At 44.3% G+C, this 20,922-nt stretch overlaps 1 protein-coding gene across 1 annotated transcript in view; it reads right to left on the bottom strand.

Moving 5' to 3' along the window:
- Positions 1 to 691: 691 nt before the first annotated feature.
- Positions 692 to 20,922, bottom strand: part of NR5A2 (nuclear receptor subfamily 5 group A member 2) — a 125,314-nt gene continuing 105,083 nt past the window's right edge. The window contains 1 exon segment of the mRNA XM_065872773.1: positions 692 to 939. Coding sequence (XP_065728845.1) covers positions 692 to 939 — 248 coding nt within the window.

Below are 20,922 nucleotides of genomic sequence, written 5' to 3'. Positions count from 1 at the left end.
TAGCCAAAATGGCAAGCTAACGTATTCATAGACTGTTCTTAATAGCTGTTTGCAGGTCTAAGACACAGACATTGAAGATTAGGCTTTTCATGATTTGGTGGAGCTACTAGTGGGTGTGGCTGAGCGCTAGTCCTTAGTACAGATTCCTTGATCACGGGACAGAAGGTGCTGCGTCCTGGAAAGGAAGAGGGAAGGGGCTATGATCGGTGTAGCTGACGAACTCTTGAGAATGGTTTCAGTTCAGCCTTACCGCGGAGGAATTCTGGAAGCTCAAATCCCCCGCTGCAAAAGCCTAATGGATAACACAGATCGGTTCCTAGATTTCTTCACAGCGGAGATCAGTTTCACTATACAAGAACTGTTCTGTCCATTTTCATCCTGATGTGGTGTTGGGAGCCACCTGTGAGTTCAATTCACTCCATTCCAACGTCTTTTATGCGGAATTCTTTGGGGATGTGACGCCTTTGATTCCCAGTCTGCAATACAAATACCCTGGATCCATCATTTATTGGCTATGAAGTATTTGATTATTATGCTTTATTAAATTCAATATCTTTTAAACCAAGTGTTTCATTCGCGTTGCTTGGAGCCATTCAGAGTATTTTATTTTATTTTTTTCCCTTTCTTCCTGTTCTTCTTTCCCCCCACCAATCTCTTTGGGTTTTGGAAGCCGCGCTCCTAGGGGCTGTAACTAAGCCCGTTTTGCATGCAACATTTCAATCAGCAGGTTGTTGTAGGGGACATCCCCGTTCAGGTGCTTGTAGTAGAGGTATTCCTCGGCCTGCACGCTGATGGCCCGGATTTCAGGTAGTCGGAGTAGCAGCTGCCCGAATTTCTCTGTTTGCTGCGGGTAGTTGCACATTGTATAGTCCAGCAGGGCCGCGTTAACTTGCTCCTGGACACCTTCGACCAGCTGGAAGTTCTCCAGGTTTTTGACATCTGGATTTAAAAAAAAAAAAAAAACAAAAACCCCACAATAATTCGATGATGTTTTAATTCCTGTTTACCCCAGCAGTGTGTTCAGTTAAAGGAGGTATTTTCCTCCTGACATAAAGCAGACTTGCTACAATGCTCGATATTCAGTCAGCCCCACTCACCAAGCTTCCCGGGAAAAACGATCACAAAAGAGCTTTAGAAGAATGTCTTGTTGAAATTCTGCCTACACCTCCAAATCAACTAGACACCAACGGATTCTGAGCAAGGTCAATTCTTTTCATATCTCACAAAAGGAAAGGTTTAAGGATTCCTAAAGCAGAGAGATCATAATATATTGCCAGCAAATGAGTCCCTCTAGGAAGACCTATCTTAACCCCGTATATGACACAATTCATAGAATTCTGTATTAATTTTTCTGACCCAAGGTGAAATCTGTGTCCAGGGTATGATGTAGTTAATTCTAATAAAAAGTGACAGGGTTCTTGTTTCTGTTTGACATTTTCTAAATGATTCTGAAAGCCTTTGACTTGTCTAGCCTATGCTAATGAACCATCTGTACACTCCAGTGACTGCCAGAGGAACAGTCGCTGCTGGGAACGCTCTAAAATATATGTCTCAGTGACTAATGATCTTTATCAAATGAAAGGCTTGTCCTTTAGGCAGAATTCAAGCCAGGACGGCCGGCACCCTTTAACCTCAATGTGGTTTCTAAAGTCTGATACTTCACTTTTCTCTTCCTTCTGGACATGAGTCGCTCACACAGAGGAGACGGATGCAGGCAATGCACCCAGCCTAACTCCTGGAGATGCTCTGCCTTATAGGTCCTCATAAATGCTGAATAGGGGGAAAGAGAGTCAAAAGACAGACCGACACACACACACACAGACAATGAGCAAGGGAAAACGGTGGTGGTGGAATTTCTCTTGTGGAGTTTATTTATGTTAACTACAACTTTTACACAATGTGTATATAGAAGCCTCTGGAAGAAACGCATGGATATGTGTGTGTGTTTACAGACATCCATGCTAAGAAGGTAAACAGATGCATCCACCCCTCCCCCCGCTTTATTTTCTAATTGGAGAAAAATAAATAAGAACGATTCTATAGAAAACCACATAATACTATGACTAAAAGGTTAAATGTGCTAAACTCAGTTAAGAGTTACCAAAATAACTCTTATCCAATATTTTCGGCTCCATGTATCGTTAAGCTTAGCCTGTATGTATGTGCGGGTCCATTTTGGTATCTCTAAAAGCTGTTACAATAGGCTGACTTACATTTGCCGCTGGAATGTGTCCAGGATGATTTCAGTGTTTACATTTTGAGCCGTAACTTTGCATGAAACATGCTTCCCCCTTTCCGTCCCCAAACCTCTGGCCCAAATTAAAAACAGTGGGGAATTAGTACCGACATAGTGTGAGCATTCGGGATCACATCTATGTCAAAGTACGATGGGAGAATCAGAAGTGTTTGATTATTTATTAATGAGATGTACAGACAGACAAATGCTACGCTACGAGCTCACGCCTTCCTGTGGCATTGAAACTGGCATTTAAATTGTTACCCACTGGACGGTGTACCCAGGTGGCACCTGACAGTTAGTAAAGCAGTTTCCATCTATCTCATCTAAAATGTCTTAAAAGTTATTTTAAGTTATTTCAAATACTTAGAAATATTAGTTATATTTGGTTCAAAATTACAAAATGTAAACAGCTGGAAGTACCTTGACTACGCTATACCCGGCCAGATGACAGAAAAATGCCATGCTCTTATACTTTCAGAGGCTCACCCTCTCCTTACAGACATCAGTCCTTCCTAAAGCTTCACAGCAGAGAACGGGTAATGCAAAAACAGTTCATCTGAATTCTGACCAACTTCTTAGCCTTGTTTCCCTTTACCCTCCACTCAACCTAAAGAAAACATTTAAACTTAAACATGAAACGTAAGGAAAAATTTAGTTTTCTCTTTTATTTACCATTAAGAAGTTGAAAAAAAAAAACAAAACCAAACAAGCTACTTCCAGTGTTACAGTGATTTTAACACAGTCATAGGAAAACAATCGAAACGGAGCGCACTATTTTATGCTACAATGAAAGATATTCTCACAGCAAGAAAAGCTAGCAATAGTCACAGAAGTTTATAGGGGAGGAATCTGCACGGAATGAAATGCAAGATAAACGAATAATAGTCTTTTCAGAAAGTTGTTTTTGAAACCTTCTTTTTTTGATAAATGTATTTTTTGAGAATGAGGTTCAACCTTCTGTGATAAATTATGGGATTCTGTTAAGAAAAAAAAACAAAAACAGACAACTGCTAACAAACATAAAACAAAGGATGGATCATAAGTTCTGGCTTATTCACTTACTATTAGTACATATAATCATTAAAATCTTCAGATCAGCATTTGCTGGATAATTTCTGTGAATACTGGTCCAAACTGCCACCTTTCTCCCCAAAGTTTAAAAATACACGCAATTTTCCTTCTGAAAGAAAATACTGTGTTTTTAATGTGTTTACCGTTAAACACCAAAAAAGTTATGCTGCTAGCTGCCCCAAAGGCACTTACTAACTGAATGTCTATTTTGTTTTCCATGTCTGTAAAGGCAATTTGTAATTTAGTGGCAATGATTCTGATATGTAAGCTACAAGGTCAAAAAAAGAAAGAGGGATTTCCCTGGTGGTGCAGTGGTTAAGACTCCGCCCTTCCACTGTAGGGGGCGTGGGTTCAATCCCTGGTCGGGGGCTAAGATCCCACAAGCCACGCGGCACGGGCCCCCCAAAAAAGGAAGGAAAGAAAGAAAAAGATTTTGATTGAATTACTCTCATTCACCGACCAAGAAGTTCCTGGATCATTGCTCTGGCTTATCTCTTTCAGCTCCTGTCTCTCTCACTGCATCTTGCCCTCCTTTATTAATCGTCCCTTTCCCTACGTACACTGCCAGCATCTTCCGGTGACGTTGTATATTACATGTTTTAGTCAAGGCTTCCCCAGGGATTTCTCCGATTAATGTTTGCTTTATATCAGTGGTGTATTTGCCCAAGGTTGATTGGTTATAAAATGACCTATTACATTAGCTGTTACGTATCTTATAGCCGTTACGTATCTTATAAGTCTATCTCCTTTCTTTTTCTAATTTGAGAGCAGCTTTCGAAAACTGATTTATACAATAGACCTCTCCCTGAAATATTTTAAATATGTAATAGTGTGTTCTGTTCAAAGAATCCTGTGGTGAATTCTTTTGTGAGCCCCTGGGTTCCCGAGTGTCTTTCATTTTCGGTCTGACAGGCAGACCTTGGTTTTTCCACTATGGGGAATGTAAATTGGTGTGGCCACTGTGGAAAACAGTATGGAGATTTCTCAAAAAACGAAAACTGGAACTATATTGCATGACCCAGAAATTCCACTCCTGGGTATATATCTGAAAAAAAATGAAAACAATAATTCGAAAAGATACATACACCTCAATGTTCAGAGCAGCATTATTTACAATGGCCCAAATATGGAAGCAACCTAAGCACCCAGCAATAGACGAACGGATAAAGAAAACGTGGTACACATACACAATGGAATATTACTCAGCCATAAAAAAGAATAAAATCCTGCTATTTGCAACAACGTGGATGGACGTGAAGGGTATTATGCTAAATGAAACATGTCCGGCAGAGAAAGACAAATACTGTAATGATATCACTTATATGTGGAATCTACAAACTACAACAAACTAGTGAACGTTAATATAACAAAAAAGAAACAGACTCACAGATACAGAGAACAAACTAGTGGTTTACTAGTGGGGAGAGGGAAGGGGGAGGGGCAGGATCGGGGCTGGGAATTAAGAGGTACAAACTCCTACGTACAAAATAAATAAGCTACAAGGATACAACGTACAACACAAGGAATATAGCCAATATCTTATAATAACTATAAATGGAATATAACCTTTAAAAATTGTGAATTAAAAAAAAAAAAAAGCCAATGGAGAAGTGCCTAAACACAGATGCCACCACCTCTCGGAAGACTTGGAATTTTCTCTTTCACGTAGCTCACTTGTAGGTACTTTTTAGGAAGAGTCCAGAAATTTAAACGTGCTCCCACAATGCTCATAGAATTCCTTTTGATGCTACTCAATGCCCTTTCCTGAAAAACTAAACATGAAATACATTTAAAACCTTCACCATTTCATCTGGGGTACTCCCCTACCAACCAAGCCCTCCTCTAATGAATGGGTGCTGGCGTGTTTGGGAGTCTTAGCTCACCCCTTACCAGGAGTCCATAACACAGGAAATTCGTGAATGAACTATTCCCCCCCAGTTCTTCTGTGGTGCTTCATCCCAAAGTCTCCCACGTTCGGGCACACTACGTTTTTCTTTGACGTTTATGTAAACTTCATCTTAATACAATTTAGAAACGCAAGTTAATGAACCCTATCATTACAGATTCTGGTGGAAACAGTATGTAAACAGACAGAGGCATCCAACCCTTTCTCCAGCGCCTTTAAATTTTGATGACTGGCAAAATCATTTTGAGCTTCTCCTCTAAGTATCAATGTCTTATCATCTATTCTACTTTATTCACTCAGGGACTAATTACCAACTTTTTATGTGAGGCAGCATTACGATAAGCTCACAGTGGGGTACTCAGATTTTCTTTCCATGCTTAGTGGAAAGTAAACCCTTAGGTCTTCTTGAATATATTACAGCTGGCTTTTCGGTCATTACGTGGCATTCAGGCTCTTTCTGACGATGAAGATACTGATTTCTATCTCCCTGGTACCTGCCATGTGGCATAGGCTGTAAATCCTCCCGGTCAGCACACGCTTTTCAGAGACTGGTCCTTTGCCGAGCGAGGAGGCTGGGGGTCCGGGAGACTCAAATGGCCCAAGAATATAATTATCTTTGGTCACTTTCCACACGTGGGGAAAAAAAATCTCATCCTGTCCTTTCAAAGATACAAAAGTGGGGAAAAGAGGCACCATTCTGCACCCGGAGGACACTTCTTTCCCCTGTGGCTTTTGGAGGGGTGACATCTGTAAACTGGCTCACAATTTGTCCTCAGAAGATCCTTTCCTTTGATAAGCCAGCAAAGGAGAAAGGAAATGAATTTTCTATAAGGAATTCATTTTAAAATTATTTTTAAAGGGCTATATTTAAATAATTTGTATAAATAATTTTTCTTTTTTTTTTTTTTGCGGTACGCGGGCCTCTCACTGTTGTGGCCTCTCCCGTTGCGGAGCACAGGCTCCGGACGTGCAGGCTCAGCGGCCATGGCTCACGGGCCCAGCCGCTCCGCGGCATGTGGGATCTTCCCGGACCGGGACACGAACCCGTGTCCCCTGCATCGGCACGCAGACTCTCAACCACTGCGCCACCAGGGAAGCCCTGTATAAATAATTTTGTAGGAACTTCCGGATAGCAACATGCTGGCTCTTTCCTTTACATAAATGTGTGTGTGTGTATATGTGTGCACACGTGTATGATTATTAGCCAAGAGCTGTTTTTAGCGACCAGAACATACAATTCAACGTCTTCATATATAAATTACTAACAAGAAAATGCAACTCTTTGACAGGAACTGTGTGTAAAAATGTGGACGTACAGCATGCGTATTATTTCTGTATGTAGAAAGAAGCCCTTCCAACTGGTTGGTGCTTCATAAGTTACAAAACATGCTACTATGCTTCACTTATTCTTTCATACCTTATGTATACACAATCTATGAATTCACTCATTCATTCATTCAAAGAGCCCTGTGCCAGGTGCTGAAGCTAGAGGAATAAAAGACACAATCTCTGTGTCCAGTGCTTCAGAGGCAAGAAGTGGATGCCCTTGACACACACAGGATGGGCACCTAACCCAGGGCCTGGGGGCAAGAAGGGTTCTTGGGGGAAGTGACACCTGAGAGGTTTTGAGAAACAGGTGAGCTGAGCAACACGGGGAGGAAAAGGTGGCAGGAGACAGCGACCCCCACACAAAGCCTCTGAGACAGGAAACGGGGTCCTTGGAGCCCCGCAAAGCGGCTTACCTTCCATGGAGGAGAGCAGGGTGTAAAGTAAGGATGGACCCTAAGGTTTAGGACTGTGAAGGGCGCTGCACACCAGACAGAGTCTGCATTTTGTTCTGGAAGCCGTGCAGAAGCATTGCAAGATCTTAAGAAGGAAGGACGCGGTCAGCTCTCTGAGTCAGAAAGAGCAGGTGTGTGGAGAGGCTGTCGCAGGAATACAGGTGGCAAGCGCGGTGGCCATGGGGGTGGGGATGGACTTGAAAGGCATCAAGATGGGCGACTCAACAGAGCTTGCTGGCCCCGGATTAATCGCGAGCAAAGGTCCCGGATGACACCAGGCAGGCAGGCAGGTGGTGGCCATCCCTCCAGCAGGAGTTGGAGCAGATTGGAGGGGCAGCCATGGTGAGTTTAAGGAGCATGTGGGACATTCCCTAGGGATGTAGGGGAGACGGCTGGAGATACAGGTCTAGACGCAGCAGAGAGGCAGGCCTGGTGTCCAGATCTGGGAGCCGTCAGCGGACAGGTGATGGATGAAACCCCCGGAGTCGGTGGGATCGTGTGGACAGAGAAGGGGTCAGTGGTGGGATTCTGGACACAGCCAACTTGCCAAGGATTCTTTCTTGAGAAGGCATTACAGGTGTTATGAGATTTAGACTCAGAGAGATTAAACAGCTTTTCCACGATCTCTAAGTTAAGGACACACCCAGAGAATGGGGGAACGGCTGACATTTAGCAAGTGCTTGTCAACGTGCACAGGATTTTTTTTACATATCTCATTTAATACTGTTAAAAATCTTACAGGGAAGGTATGATCCTCATTTTCCAGGGAAGGAAACAGGCTGAGAGGGGTTCAGTGAGTCACACATGTCCTGAGCTGGAATTGGTGTCTCCCTCGAAACCCCTGGGCTCTGCCCCACGAGATCACAGAGGTGGGACCTGAGCCCCAAAGGGCTCGGGACATCCCAGTCCCAGAGCTTTCCCCCCACGTCACAGCCCACAGGTTCCTGCCACCTGCGGGGGTTGGAGAAAGGGGTGTGCTGGTTGGTCCAATAGTTCAGTTTCTAAAGGGTCTCATAATCCCTGAATGAAATTTTCAGAGAATTTGAATGAAATAACATACTCCTGACACTTATATTGACGTATTACACACCGTAATCGTCTTAATGCCACAGATCATGGTTAAAAATAGTCACAGCTGACATTGAGTAGAGCCCAGGGTCATAGGCGCCCTCCAGGGGGCCTTTTCTGGGCACGCCCGAGCCCAGCCCCTGCCACCGGGGTTGTGGAGGTGCCGGGACTACGAAGTAACTTTCTCCATTCTAACCTGCTTTATATTTAGAAAAGAGGGTTTCATCAATTTAAAAAGTCTGAAAGCCACTTGATTTTTGACAGGAATGGTGGTCTAATCTAGTTTCAAGCAAGTCACTCAGTCCCCTCTGAGCCAGTTTTTCCATCTGCAAAATGGGGAAATAATTCTTAGGATCGCTGAAGAGTAAAATGATACCTTAAATATGAATAAACTTTAAGAAGTGTACAAGCATTGTATACTCACGGGGCCTTATGTTTCTTATAGTTTTACTGATAAAATCTGGAGATTTTGTTTGCTTCCAATACGCACCTGGAAGGTAACCTTTCTACACAGCAATGTGATCGTTTTCCTGCCATGAAGTTGCATGGACAAAACAGAATCTCTGATGTTGCGGTTTTCCAAAATTAATGGAAGGTAGAGGGATTACTTGCAAGTTTATCCTATCCTCAATCACAATGAGTATTCAGGAAAACATGGCCAAGGCTTAAGTTTCAGTTAAAGATATTCCACCATGTTTTCTTAATTTTGAAGCCCAATTTCCCCAAACACATATGACACTGGACAAAAGGCTACTAAGGCAGTGCCTCACATGGTTGCCGAAAAGTACAGGCTCAGGAAATACCATTGCATAAAGAATGTCACCCGCAGTGGGCCTGCCCTTTTGTCAGTTTTGCGTTCATAATATGTCACCCCCAAGGGGCAGTGGTTGTCCTCCCAAAGGAGAAGAACATTCCTCACTAATCAAATGTCGTGATTTCTAGTTCTGATTCTGTCTCCAACTGTGAGATTGCGAGCATGTCACTCTTTGGGGCCTCAAGTTTCCTGGCCTGTGAAGGGCAAGGGCTGGACTTGATGATCTCTTCTCACCCAGCTCTGAGTCTACAACTGCGTGATTATGAGCCCAGATTTTGGAAGGAAGGTGCTGGATTGGTGTCGCCAACAAACAAGTAGGGACAAGCATCGCTCCGCACCCACTCCATCACCTGCGTTTTCACTCAACGGTCTGGATAGGACTTCAATTCTCCAAGATGGTTTTTGGCCCGAATTACAAATTATTTCAAACTCTGTTTAGTATGGAGCCATGATCGGACACACCGTGCCACAGGAAAATGGTACCTGAATTCATTTAAGTCCTAGCAGCGCCCCCCTTTACAAGGAAGGGTGTAGCTTTTGCATGGACTTGAGGACAAAGCTTGCAGAAGCTGCAAAGCTGCCTCTGGGTGCTGACACGGGTCAGGCACCCTTTCCGGAAGTCTACAGATTAGATTGGATACAAACAGCGTCACTTAAATGCGTCGAACAAAACACTGTTCCGTGAGTTTACAGACATGTCCTTCTCAGGATAAGTCGGACATCCTTGCCCCAGTCTAACGCTGAGACCACATCTCTGCCGGGCTCCTCTCTGGACACAGCGGTCCTCTTGTTCGTTTCGGCCTTAGGACCTCACACTTGCTGTTCCTGCATTCGGGATGGTTCTTCCCGATCGTGTGGGGCTGTCTCCCACACGTCACCCGAAACTCTGCTCACACATCAGCCCCTTGGAGAAGCCTCTGTGGAGAACCATTTCTAAAACAGTGCTGCCCCACTATCAGATCACTCTGGCTCCCGACTCTGCCTTAAAAATATACGCCACGTGTGCAAGACCTATGCGTGCCCCGTGTTTGTCCATAGACACACAGTTCACGGTAGCCAAAAGGTGGAAGCCACCCAAGTGCCCATTACTGGGTAAAGAGATAAACAAAATGTGGTCTCTACATACAATGGAATAGTGAGCAGCCTTGAGAAGGAGGGACGTTCTGATACAACGTGGACAACACGGATGACGTCGTGGATGAACCTTGAGGACGTTATGCCAGGTGAAATATGCCAGTCACAAAAAGACACATACTGTATGATTTCACTTATCTAAGGTACCCAGAGCAGTCAAATTCATGGAGACAGAAGCAGAAGGGTGCCTGCCAGGGCCTGGGGGGAGCAGGAAATGGGGGTAGTTTAATGGGTACAGAGTTTCAGTTTTGCAAAATGGAAAGAGTTTGGGAGATTGTTTGGACAACAACGTCAATGGACTTAATACCTCTGAACTGTACCCTTAAAAGCGGCGAAGGCGAGAAATTTTATGTTCTGTAGAGAACAGACTGGTGGTTGCCAAGGGGGAGGGCGTTGGGGGAGGGGTGGAGTGGGAGGTTGGGGTCGGCACATTGTAAGCTATTATATACAGGACGGATAAACAACAAGGTCCTACCGTACAGCACAGGGAACTACAGTCAGTGTCCTGGGATAAACCATAATGGACAAGAGTATGAAAAAGAATGTGTATATACGTATAACTGTGTCGCTTTGCTGTACAGCAGAAACTAACACATCGTAGATCGACTATACTTCAATTAAAAAAAAAGAAATTTTATGTTCAATTAAACATTGAATAATGTACTGTACGTGTAGGTTATTAAACATAATGTAACAGACACCTAGAATCCACTGCTCTGCAGAACCAGATGGCCACCGACACCCTCCAGGTTACCTGTGTATTCCTTCCGTGGACCGATTCCTGATGCCATAGAGTGACCGCTATCCATTTTGTGTTTCCTCTTCCCTCACATCCCTAAACTGTACGTTCTTACTGATGCTTGACTGACTTTACAGTATACGGTTATTTGTCTAATTGTTATACTTGTCTGTCGTCCTTGCAAGGAGGAAAGCTGTGGGACTTCTCTGGTGGTCCAGTGGGAAAGAATCCACCTTGCAATGCAGGGGATGCAGGTTCGATCCCTGGTCAGGGAACTAAGATCCCACGTGCTGCGGGGTAACTAAGCCCACATGCCACAACTACTGAGCACACGAGCCACAACTACTGAGCTCGTGTGTCTCAACTAGAGCCCGCATGCCACAACTACGGAGCCCGCTTGCCCTGGAGCCTGCCCGCCACAACTAGAGAAGAGAAAACCCACACGCCGCAACTAGAGAGGAGCCCGTGCGCGGCAGCGAAGAGCCCTCGTGCCCCAACACAGATCCCGCGTGCCGCAACTAAAATCCGACGCAGCCAAATAAATAAATAAAAACGAAGAAGGAAAGCTGTGAAGGTCGGGACTTGGTCTAATTTGCAGCTGAGCCCCAGCATCTAGGCCAGTGCACAGCACAGAGAAAACCCTCACTAAATATGTGAGGGATGAATGAAAGAATACACTTCTTGGTTAAATACTGCTTGGCCCTAAAGCAAAATCTTTCTTTCCTTTTTCTTCTTCTTTTTTCTGGGGGCCTTTGACGTGCCGTTATGCTTCCCTATCAAATTCACGGCAGACTTTGTTTCCTGCAGAACTGTTTCATAATCGTAAACAAAAAGCACCAACTCCACCGTGTGTTGTGCTTTCTAGGGACACTGTCTCAGCGGGGATTCTGGCTGCGTGCTTTGCCTGCAGCGCCAAGGCAGCCGGCGTTTCTTGCCTCCTTTGCACCTTCTGCGTGTAGAATGTTTATTTCCTCTGCTGCCACTCAAGGCCCCAGGCCCAAGGCTGCAGGGTATGGCTTTATTCAGTTCTGTAGATCCAACCACTTCCTGGACACCCTGCCTGAATGGCTAGCGGGCATCACAAACCTGCGTGTGTAACACCACACGCTCCATTCCCTGGTTTCTGGGAGCCTGTCCCAGCTCCTAATTTTCCTGCACCGATTTTCAGACCAATGTCCCCCAGCCTTGGCACAGACATTCCGGCCTCCAGGAAGCCTCCCCCAAGCCCATCTCCGTTTGCCCATCACAGGGGGCGCTGGATGTCACCTGGTTACCTGTCAACTGTGAAGACAGGGATCTCGACCTTGGTAACGGTCACCCCTCCCCAGGCCTAGCACGGTGCCTGGACCAAGTCGAACCCCCTTCACGCTTGTTAAACGAGAGAATACATTTTCACATTAATTTACACACATCCATCTTCGCCTTGTTTGTGTCTGGAAGGCCTTCCTGAACCTACAGTCCCTGTTTCCTACCTTTCCTCCTAGACGGCATCCTCGTGGAGGCCCAGATGCCCAATATAGATCCTAGGAAACTTGCTACTTTGAATTAAGGTCCCACGAATATGAACCATATGCATCCTAAGGATGGACTGAACACCTCGCATGAGCCCAAGTCCCAGCTACTAGACCCTTAGGCAGTTTCAGAGTTCCTCACTTGGTTACACTCATAACCAATTTCAGCTATAACAGTAGACCACATCTCCTATCATTCCTCTCTAAACAATGAGGAATTTTTGACTCAAAATAATTTCACAATTTGATACAAAATTGAAGAAACTGAGTTCAATGTGTAGGAGAAGGAAGACCACCTGGTTTGTTTGATGTTGTGAAGTGGGAGGTTAATCTGAAGATGTTGAGAAAAGTCTATCTGGGGGCTGTGTGCTACATCAGGGACCAACCGCTGACATACGACATTCATTATTTTCCTTCTCTATATACATTTGCAATTTGTTTTGCAGAATTCCGAGGGATACAGATGGGGAAGGAAGGCTATACTACAGGGGTTTTAAGATCAAGAATTGAAACAGATTGTAAGTTTTATCAACCTCTACATGTCACTTGATACTGAAAGCCACATAAAAATGCACGGAGAATGAAAGGGAAAAAAAAAAAAAAAAAAGGTCTCTGGCTGGGAATCGATGGAGTATTTTGAACCAGGAAACAGAATTTAAAGGGGCACAGGATCAGACAATTTCCCGGTCTCCCCCTAAATTTCAAATAAAGCTGTCTGTCAAACAGACTTAATACGAAGGGCAAATACATACAACGTTTTGATAAAATAGGTAGCATTTCGAGTTGCAGCTGCCCTGGCCGGCCGGCCTTGGGAGCCTGGGTCCTTATCTTGTTATAAAGACCATCTGTCCCCTCAGAATAGGAAATGTCCACATGCATAAAAAGCTGTCCTTCTTCAGAGAAAAGCTCCGCACCCCACTCTCGTAGTCACGTCCTGAAACAGTTTTTGAATCATACGTTTGCATTTTTGATTTCCACTCAGGAAAAGTCTGCAGTCTTGGCCAAGCTATCTTATTCTCTTCGAATAAGGTACGGGCTTCAGTTTGTTCATAGGCAAGTCAGGCCTATGAATAAACCAACGTTATCATATGAAAGAGAATTAAACAGGCAGATGCAAGTGGGGATATATTAAGCCAAACTTAAGCTCCAGTTGTTGAATTTAGCCTGGCCTCCATGTCTGGTTTGCCTCAGGATATATTCAGCTTTCCAGCTAATCGAATGAGGAAAAGTGCCTCAGGTATGATAAAATTTACAAGAGAGGCTGTCCAACCGTTCTTGTTAAAAATATTAGCTTAAAGGCATTCTTATCGTCTTTGGGATGAAGACCGTATTTGCATTCAATTATTTGATTTCAAACTTTTACGAACTTGGATCCCATGTTAGCTGAGCCAGTTAAAATATTATTTTGTGGCAGAATGAGTGACAAACAGCCCAACTCAGTCCGACGTACTCAGCTTTGGTTAGTGTTGTACGACTTTCCTACGGACTCTGGGAGAGATTATTTCTAAGAGAAAAAAGAAAGGGTAACATTTGAGAATACAAATGTACATCTAGTAAACAAGGTACTGTATTCGCAATACACAGTTGACTTCAAACATTTTTCCATGACAGAGCCATAGTCCGGAAGACAGAAGATGTAATCTTCTAGCTATTTCTACCCATACAATCAACACTCCTGCATAATTCAGCATTTGAAAGAAATCCTTTTTTTTTTTTTTTTTCCCCCCGGCCGTACGCGGGCCTCTCACTGTTGTGGCCTCTCCCGTTGCGGACGCGCAGGCTCAGCGGCCACGGCTCACGGGCCCAGCCGCTCCACGGCATGTGGGATCTTCCCGGACTGGGGCACGAACCCGCGTCCCCTGCATCGGCAGGCGGACTCTCAACCACTGCGCCACCAGGGAAGCCCAGAAATCCTTTTCTTTAAAGGGCTCTTGTTAGTCCACAGGCACCAGCGCAATTGCATTGCCAGGGGCAGCTTGTTCTACACACAAGGCTGGTTCCAGCCTGTTTTCTCTGTCTTCTAGGCCTGGGAGGTGGCGAGGGATGGAAAGGGCCAGGGATGAGAAGGGCCGAGGGTCCGGGGGAGCGGGGGAGAAGAGGGAGAAGTTTCCTTCCAACTAAAGAGTGGGTGGAAATGTCAAAAAAAAAAAAAGGCATTCGACAATCTCCCCCAAATAACCAGTTTATACTGTATCGCTTGTATTACTCAGACCTCAGGGCCTGTAGCAGATTGGGCAGGAACCTCAAGGAATCTTCTCTGGTACCAAGGCCACCAGACGGTAGGTCTGTCTGGTGCCAGAAAGACACAGATGTGTCTCCACCATCCAGCTGTGCTCCTGACCCGATTCCCTGGGTGATAGGGCCCCGGGGATATCACTGCTGTGACTTGGCTCTCATACTTCCCGCCCAGTGGCAGCTGTGATTAGATGTGAAAGAATCCAACACAACACCCGGTGCACCACTTCTCATCCCACTCATTTCAACAGAAACCAAGACGTGAATGTAACACACGCATCATTTGAAAGAGTAAGTCTTGGTTATTTTAAAAGAAGGAAACACATTACAGTTAAGTCGATACAAGAATGTGTAACAAGGTAAGGAATTTTGCCTCCCAAACGGCAAGAAATAGACTATGGGAAACTCCAGCACTGTCTGTGGTTGGTGCATAACACTCAGCTACTTGAGCTCTATGCAAGTTGCGTTTTATTTTTGATCCGAAGTTTAAAGAATGCCTTTCTGAGTCACAGTGTGAATATCTAACTCCGGGGAAATCAACTCTATCTGAAACCAGCAGCAGAATCAGAAATTCAAGGAATTAAAAGTACTGTTTATGTGTCATCTATTTTAAAATCCATTTTTTTCACTGTTAAAGGCCTTTTGTAAGGGATTTTATGAAATACGGGCTTAGCGTGTCTTACAATTTCTGAGAATGAAACGTGTTTAGTTCTTTGAACTTTTATCAAAGCCTTTTCATCTATTTTATCTCCCCTCCCCCAACACTCCTGGCAGGCCGGGCACCAGCCTTCTGAGAAAGACACACCATGGATGAATGATAGGATTGGGTGGAAAACCTGTCAGAATTGGGAAGTTTTTAATGCTGCATCTGATGTCCCCAATCTTCTTTTAATTGTACCCCACTGTGATAACTCTATTATTTTGGAAAAAGCATTGGGGTGAGATCACTAAAATTGCATTTCTTTAATTACACGTGAATTCGGCTTTCTGTTGCCAAGTTGAATTAGTGCGGTTTCTTGTACTTCGCACGTTGTTTCCACTTGTACTAAAAAGTAACATCACAGTCAGGAAAATGCTTGCAACTGCAGGCCCATATGAGAGCTGTTATTTGTATACGTCTGTTCTAAACATCCAAGGTTTTTTTGTTTGGCTTCTTCTTTTAGTTTGTAGTGTTAAAATAAAACTACTCTTTAAGAGCTAGATACACTTGTTACTTATCGTACATCATTTTCCTCAGCTTATTAAAATTCCGCTCAATAAGATCAGAGGTTGAACGAAGGGGGGAAAAATAAATCATTCGGCTGAACCAAGACTTACTTTGAATCATTTGACTGTAAAAAGAAAAGAGAGGTCTTTGGGGTGAGAACTAAGGGGGAAGGGAAACTGATTACCTAACAAGATCATTAAAGTCAAATACTTGTCAATTTTTTGGACATAAGTGAATAATTCATCCAACTGCTTAGGGATATGTATTTGTAGGTGGAAGACAGAAAATCCATCACCGATTTGTTTTGTATTTGTTTAACGATGTGGCAGAGAAAGTAACAGGAAAGATGAGACTGAGAACTTTTAAGAGCTTGAAACATTTTGCAAAGGAAGCTCTCCACACCCCACCTGCCTGCCTTGATGTGTCTGTGGGTTTTGCTAAGACAGTGATAGCGCTGATAATACAATACCTTGTATTTGATCATATTTGTTCTGGAAAATATTGTGCCCAGTTCTAAGCCTGCAGAGCAAGGGAACGATGAATAGGTGGTGACCACACCTTTCCACACCCAGGTATCATGAATTTAAGAGTCGGCAGAGGTTGGCGCTCTTGGGGCTGTATTATAGCCACGCTTGACTATTTAGGGTAATTATTGATCCTTGCATTTCCACCGCCGGGAAAAGGGAAAAGAGGTGATTTTAAATCTGTGAACCTCTCACTGGCCAGCTGACCTTGGAACGAGGAACAGGTTCCAAGCCTCCGTTTCCTCATCTTTTAAATGTATTTTAACAGTCATTCCCACGAGGCAGGACGGTGCCCAGGCCGTAGAGTGTCTTTAGTCATTTCATCCAGTGATATTTCCTTGGTGAGAAGTAACTCCAGCGCAGAGAAGGTTCATTCCTGACCCAAGGCATCCCCCAGAGCGGCTCTGGTAAGGGTCAGGGTCAGCGGCGGAGATGCTGAGCCGCCGACCTGCTCACTGTGCTAATTCCCACAGTCAGGGCGTCGCTCCCGCGGCCCCGAGGAGGAGTCCTGGGTGGTGTCTGCCGTGTCTCATGGGCATTGCCTTAAGTATTCAGTACATGAGACAAAACACCAGATACTCTTCCCCTGTGCCTCGTGGGGGCCCAGTGACTGGACCCACATGGAGTTCAAGGGCAGCTCCACACCACTCGGCGCCTCTGAGGTACAGCTGGTATTCATAACAGCTCTCAACTTGGAAGCAGAGGATTGAAATAGCTGTTTAAGATTTGATTTTTGGATAATCTCCCGATTATCTGTTGTCCTTCAGCCTTCATTAACAGAGAAAATCGGGGATAATTTTTAAAATTCCAGAGTGACATTAGATCACAAACAGCAATCTGGGAGCTGATCTGTCTGGGTGTAACCAAAGGCAACAATGACTCCAGAACCGGTGAGGTTCTTCCAAGAGTGAACTGTGCTGTGGTTATTCTTTGGTTGTGAAGAAATAAGGAAGCTTCCCTTTCCTAAACTTTAAAAGAAACACTTCTTCAAAGCATTAAACACATCTCAAAACAAACAAACAAACAAAAGATGCTTGAGATGCTGTCTTTCTCCCAGTCTATTGTGTAATGGTGAAAAAAGCAAAATCTTTTTCTGAGCTTTATTTTAAACTCTATGAATATGACATTTGTGGATAGAGATTTCTCTTTTTAAAAAGGTATACAACTTAGATTGTATGAGGTGACCAGACCAACTGTTTATCTTCACTGTTTCAAAGCAAACAAATCCCTCATCATCTAATCAAGAACAGTTCTTATTTCTCCGATTAAAACAAAAGTCATGGTGGAAAGGAAATCAGTTGGGTGTATGGAAATACATATTATCCTGTAACGGCCATCTGAGCATTTTCAGCTTGTAAGATATGGACCTTGTATATTTATGGTGAATGGCCTATTAACTAATAATATCACCAAGAAACATTTCTGAGGTCTCTATCTATGCTTCCATTATCTCACTTAAGGCTAAGACAACCCAGTAGGTCGACGTTATTGTTGTTTTTATTATTCCACTTTGGTGCTGGTTGGTGGCAGAACTGGGAACTGGATTAGAATCCGGGTCCATTGGATTTTCAAGTTTTGCCCTCTGTGCCTTTAATCATGCCCTGCATTTTGTTACTGGGAGACAAGGTCTTTGGTGGGAGTGGAGGTGAGGGAGAAAAAGTTCCTTCCACCCTCCTGAAGTATGGTTGAATGTTGGTCCCAAAGTTGCAGCATTGATATTCCTAAAGCCTACAAAGGGGGTCCCCCTGAGAGGCTGGAAGTGCAGAATTGATGCGTCAGTGAAATGAAATCTTTTTAAACTTCTGAAAGAGCTTTCTAGCCGCTCAGGCAGATGCCAGAGAGTGGAGATGTGAGACTGGAGTCAACAGAAACCAGGCATCAGCGAAAAAACAAGGCAGCTTCCCGAGCACAGGTCCATCACTGTCTCTGGTAAGATGCTTCCAGAACATTTGGTTGGGGTTCCCATAATCCCTTTATGATCAGGGTGCGCGCTTCTGAGTGGTGGGTTGCTGTGGGACCACCAGGAGAGGGTTCCCTCTGTCTCTTAAGTGTCACTCATTGTTCTGTGGACACTCACGGGGCCTGTGACCATTGCGATCAGTTAAACCAATGAAAGGTCAGCAGGTGTCTCCCCTGTGGATGGACTAGGGGCGGTGAAGAGAGGTGCGTGGCCTCTGCCTTGGGACAAGCCTGTCCCTTCCCAAATATGTCAAGTGTGAGGACGGCCACTGGCGAGGGGGGAGTCTAGCTCAGGAAATCACACCATCTGTGAGGCCGGTCGGTCCTAGAACATTCCTGCACAAGCACCCCTGACCACGCTCACATGCTTGGCTTCTGGACGCTGAGATAGATTGCAAGGGTCCTACACTGAGGAGCTGGAAGAATAAGGGCAGATGGGGACCCCTGTGATGGGAAGACCTCGTAATGGGGTGAAAGTGGAAAGAATACTTGTGAAACATATAAAAATATCCAAATTATTTTTCTTAACCAATTTGCATAAAGAACGCACCAATTTAAGAATTCAACTGGATCACAGGATAATATTTATGCCAGTACAATTCCAGAGAACTTTTTCTTTTGTGGTACGTGGGCCTCTCACTGCTGTGGCCTCTCCCGTTGCGGAGCACAGGCTCCGGACACGCAGGCTCAGTGGCCATGGCTCACGGGCCCAGCCGCTCCGCGACATGTGGGATCTTCCCGGACCGGGTCACGAACCCGTGTCCCCTGCATCGGCAGGCGGACTCTCAACCACTGCACCACCAGGGAAGCCCCCAGAGTACTTTTTTTGATATATGAACTTCCTTTATTTTTTCTTGATTAGGAAGAAAATTCAAATCGTATATGATTAGGGAATGAAATAAGTATAATCGTTCCTCTGCTTTAGTGTATATTTGGTTTTCTACTACTAACTGATCCATCCTCCCTCCCTCCCTTCCCTCCTTTTTCTTTCCCTCCTCTCTCTTCCTCACCTTGTTTATTTTCTCATACATTATCACCTCATTTTTACTGCATTCTCAATTCTTGCTTAAAATGTATTCTCTTTCACTGCACCTATTTTAAAAAAAATTCAACACCCACCGCACATGTGGATGTCGGACCGGCAGCCTCTCTGGCGGGGAGCCAGATGAGTTGATGGTTAATCTGCTGTCGTTCTGGATTTCCCCATTAATCTGACCCTACAGGGCTGAGGAAGCTGGGCTGGGAAGCCCCTCCCAGGCCCAGTATCCTGTTCCGGGGTTTCCTGCCAGGGCCTATGCCTTCTGTCTGCAGCCGCCAGCAGCTCAGGGGCAGCCCCAGCATGTTTGGTGTTAGGGTTCATTCAGCGTGTCATGGAAAGGGTTCTTTTTAACTACGCGAAATACAGTACGTGGAAAGAGTGCATTTTGGCCACCAGACGACAGGATTATTAAAACAGAGCACGGATGTGACCTGGAGAGAAGCGTTAGCTGAGTTCACAGGGTTTTGTAAGGATGCCTGGTTGAAAACCGTCCACGTGGTATTCCATTAGACTGAGATCTCCAATTACAGTCAGGACAACCACCTCTAAAGCAGGTTAACAAACATACTGCACATAACTAACGCACAAAACCAAGAAAACAGCAAAAGAAATAAACGAGAGCAATAATATAAATAGAGATTGGCCGTGTATGAATTATCTGTACAGGTTTCATTGTTGGGGACATTGGCAAATAAAAAGGGTAACTTCGTGGATGTCACAGCCACCCGACTAGCCAGGGAAAGGAGCATCTATCTCTGAGGCCATCGTGCAGAAGGAGAGAGCCTGTCCGTTCTGTTGTCGGAATTTCAAAGGGAAATTTAAAACATTCTCACACAAAATCTGGTAGCATATAAACACAGAAGGAAAAAAAAAAAAACCCAGAAGCTGGGAATAATATGAAAGAAAATGGAATATTTGAAAACTTCATCATTGAGATATTCCTCCCTCCCTTCCCTGCCCCCCACTCCCAAACAAACAAACCCAGAGAAGTCAAACCACTTGTTCAGATTCATCCTTAAATGCTCCTTTGGGGAGGTTGATCTCCTGCTCAAGGCTTTTGCTTGTTGTTTGTTTAATGTTGAGGGACACTTCCAAAACATATTTTTGTAGTTCTTTAAGACTCTTATACAAATGAAAAAATTATCCAGGTGCAAGTTTCTACCTTCTCGATAAATATATTATCTCTAAAGATAATTTTTATAATGGGGGTTTGGAGTTGGAGCATAGTAGTGAAATATGAAAAACCATTATACGGCAAGTCCTCCACGTACAAACGAGTTCTGTTCTGAGAGCACGTTTGGAAGTCCAATTTGTTTGTAAGTCCAACAAAGTGAGCTTAGGTACCCAACTAACACAGCTGGCTATATACTGCTGCTTTTACGTTTGCTTCTGGACATTCTAGGCTTGAAATAAAGATACTGTACTACTGCACTCTATACAGTTCTGTACAGTAAAGTACACAAAAGCACAACCACTTGTAGAGGATACACGCACGTGACAATGTACGCCAGACACGTGAACTAACTTACGTGACTGGACATGCGAACACACATTCTCATCTTTGAAAGTTCACAACTTGAAGGTTCGTACGCAGGGAACTTACCGTATAGATCATTACTATCGGAAAGTAATGAATATGTGTGTGTGTGTGTGTGTGTGTGTGTGTGTGTGTGTATTTCATTGTACATATATTTT

This window comes from Phocoena phocoena, chromosome 1 (assembly GCF_963924675.1).
Source record: "Phocoena phocoena chromosome 1, mPhoPho1.1, whole genome shotgun sequence".
NCBI lineage: Eukaryota > Metazoa > Chordata > Mammalia > Artiodactyla > Phocoenidae > Phocoena > Phocoena phocoena.
The sequence above is the reverse complement of the archived record's forward strand: the minus strand, read 5'-3'. Positions and strand labels throughout refer to the sequence as shown.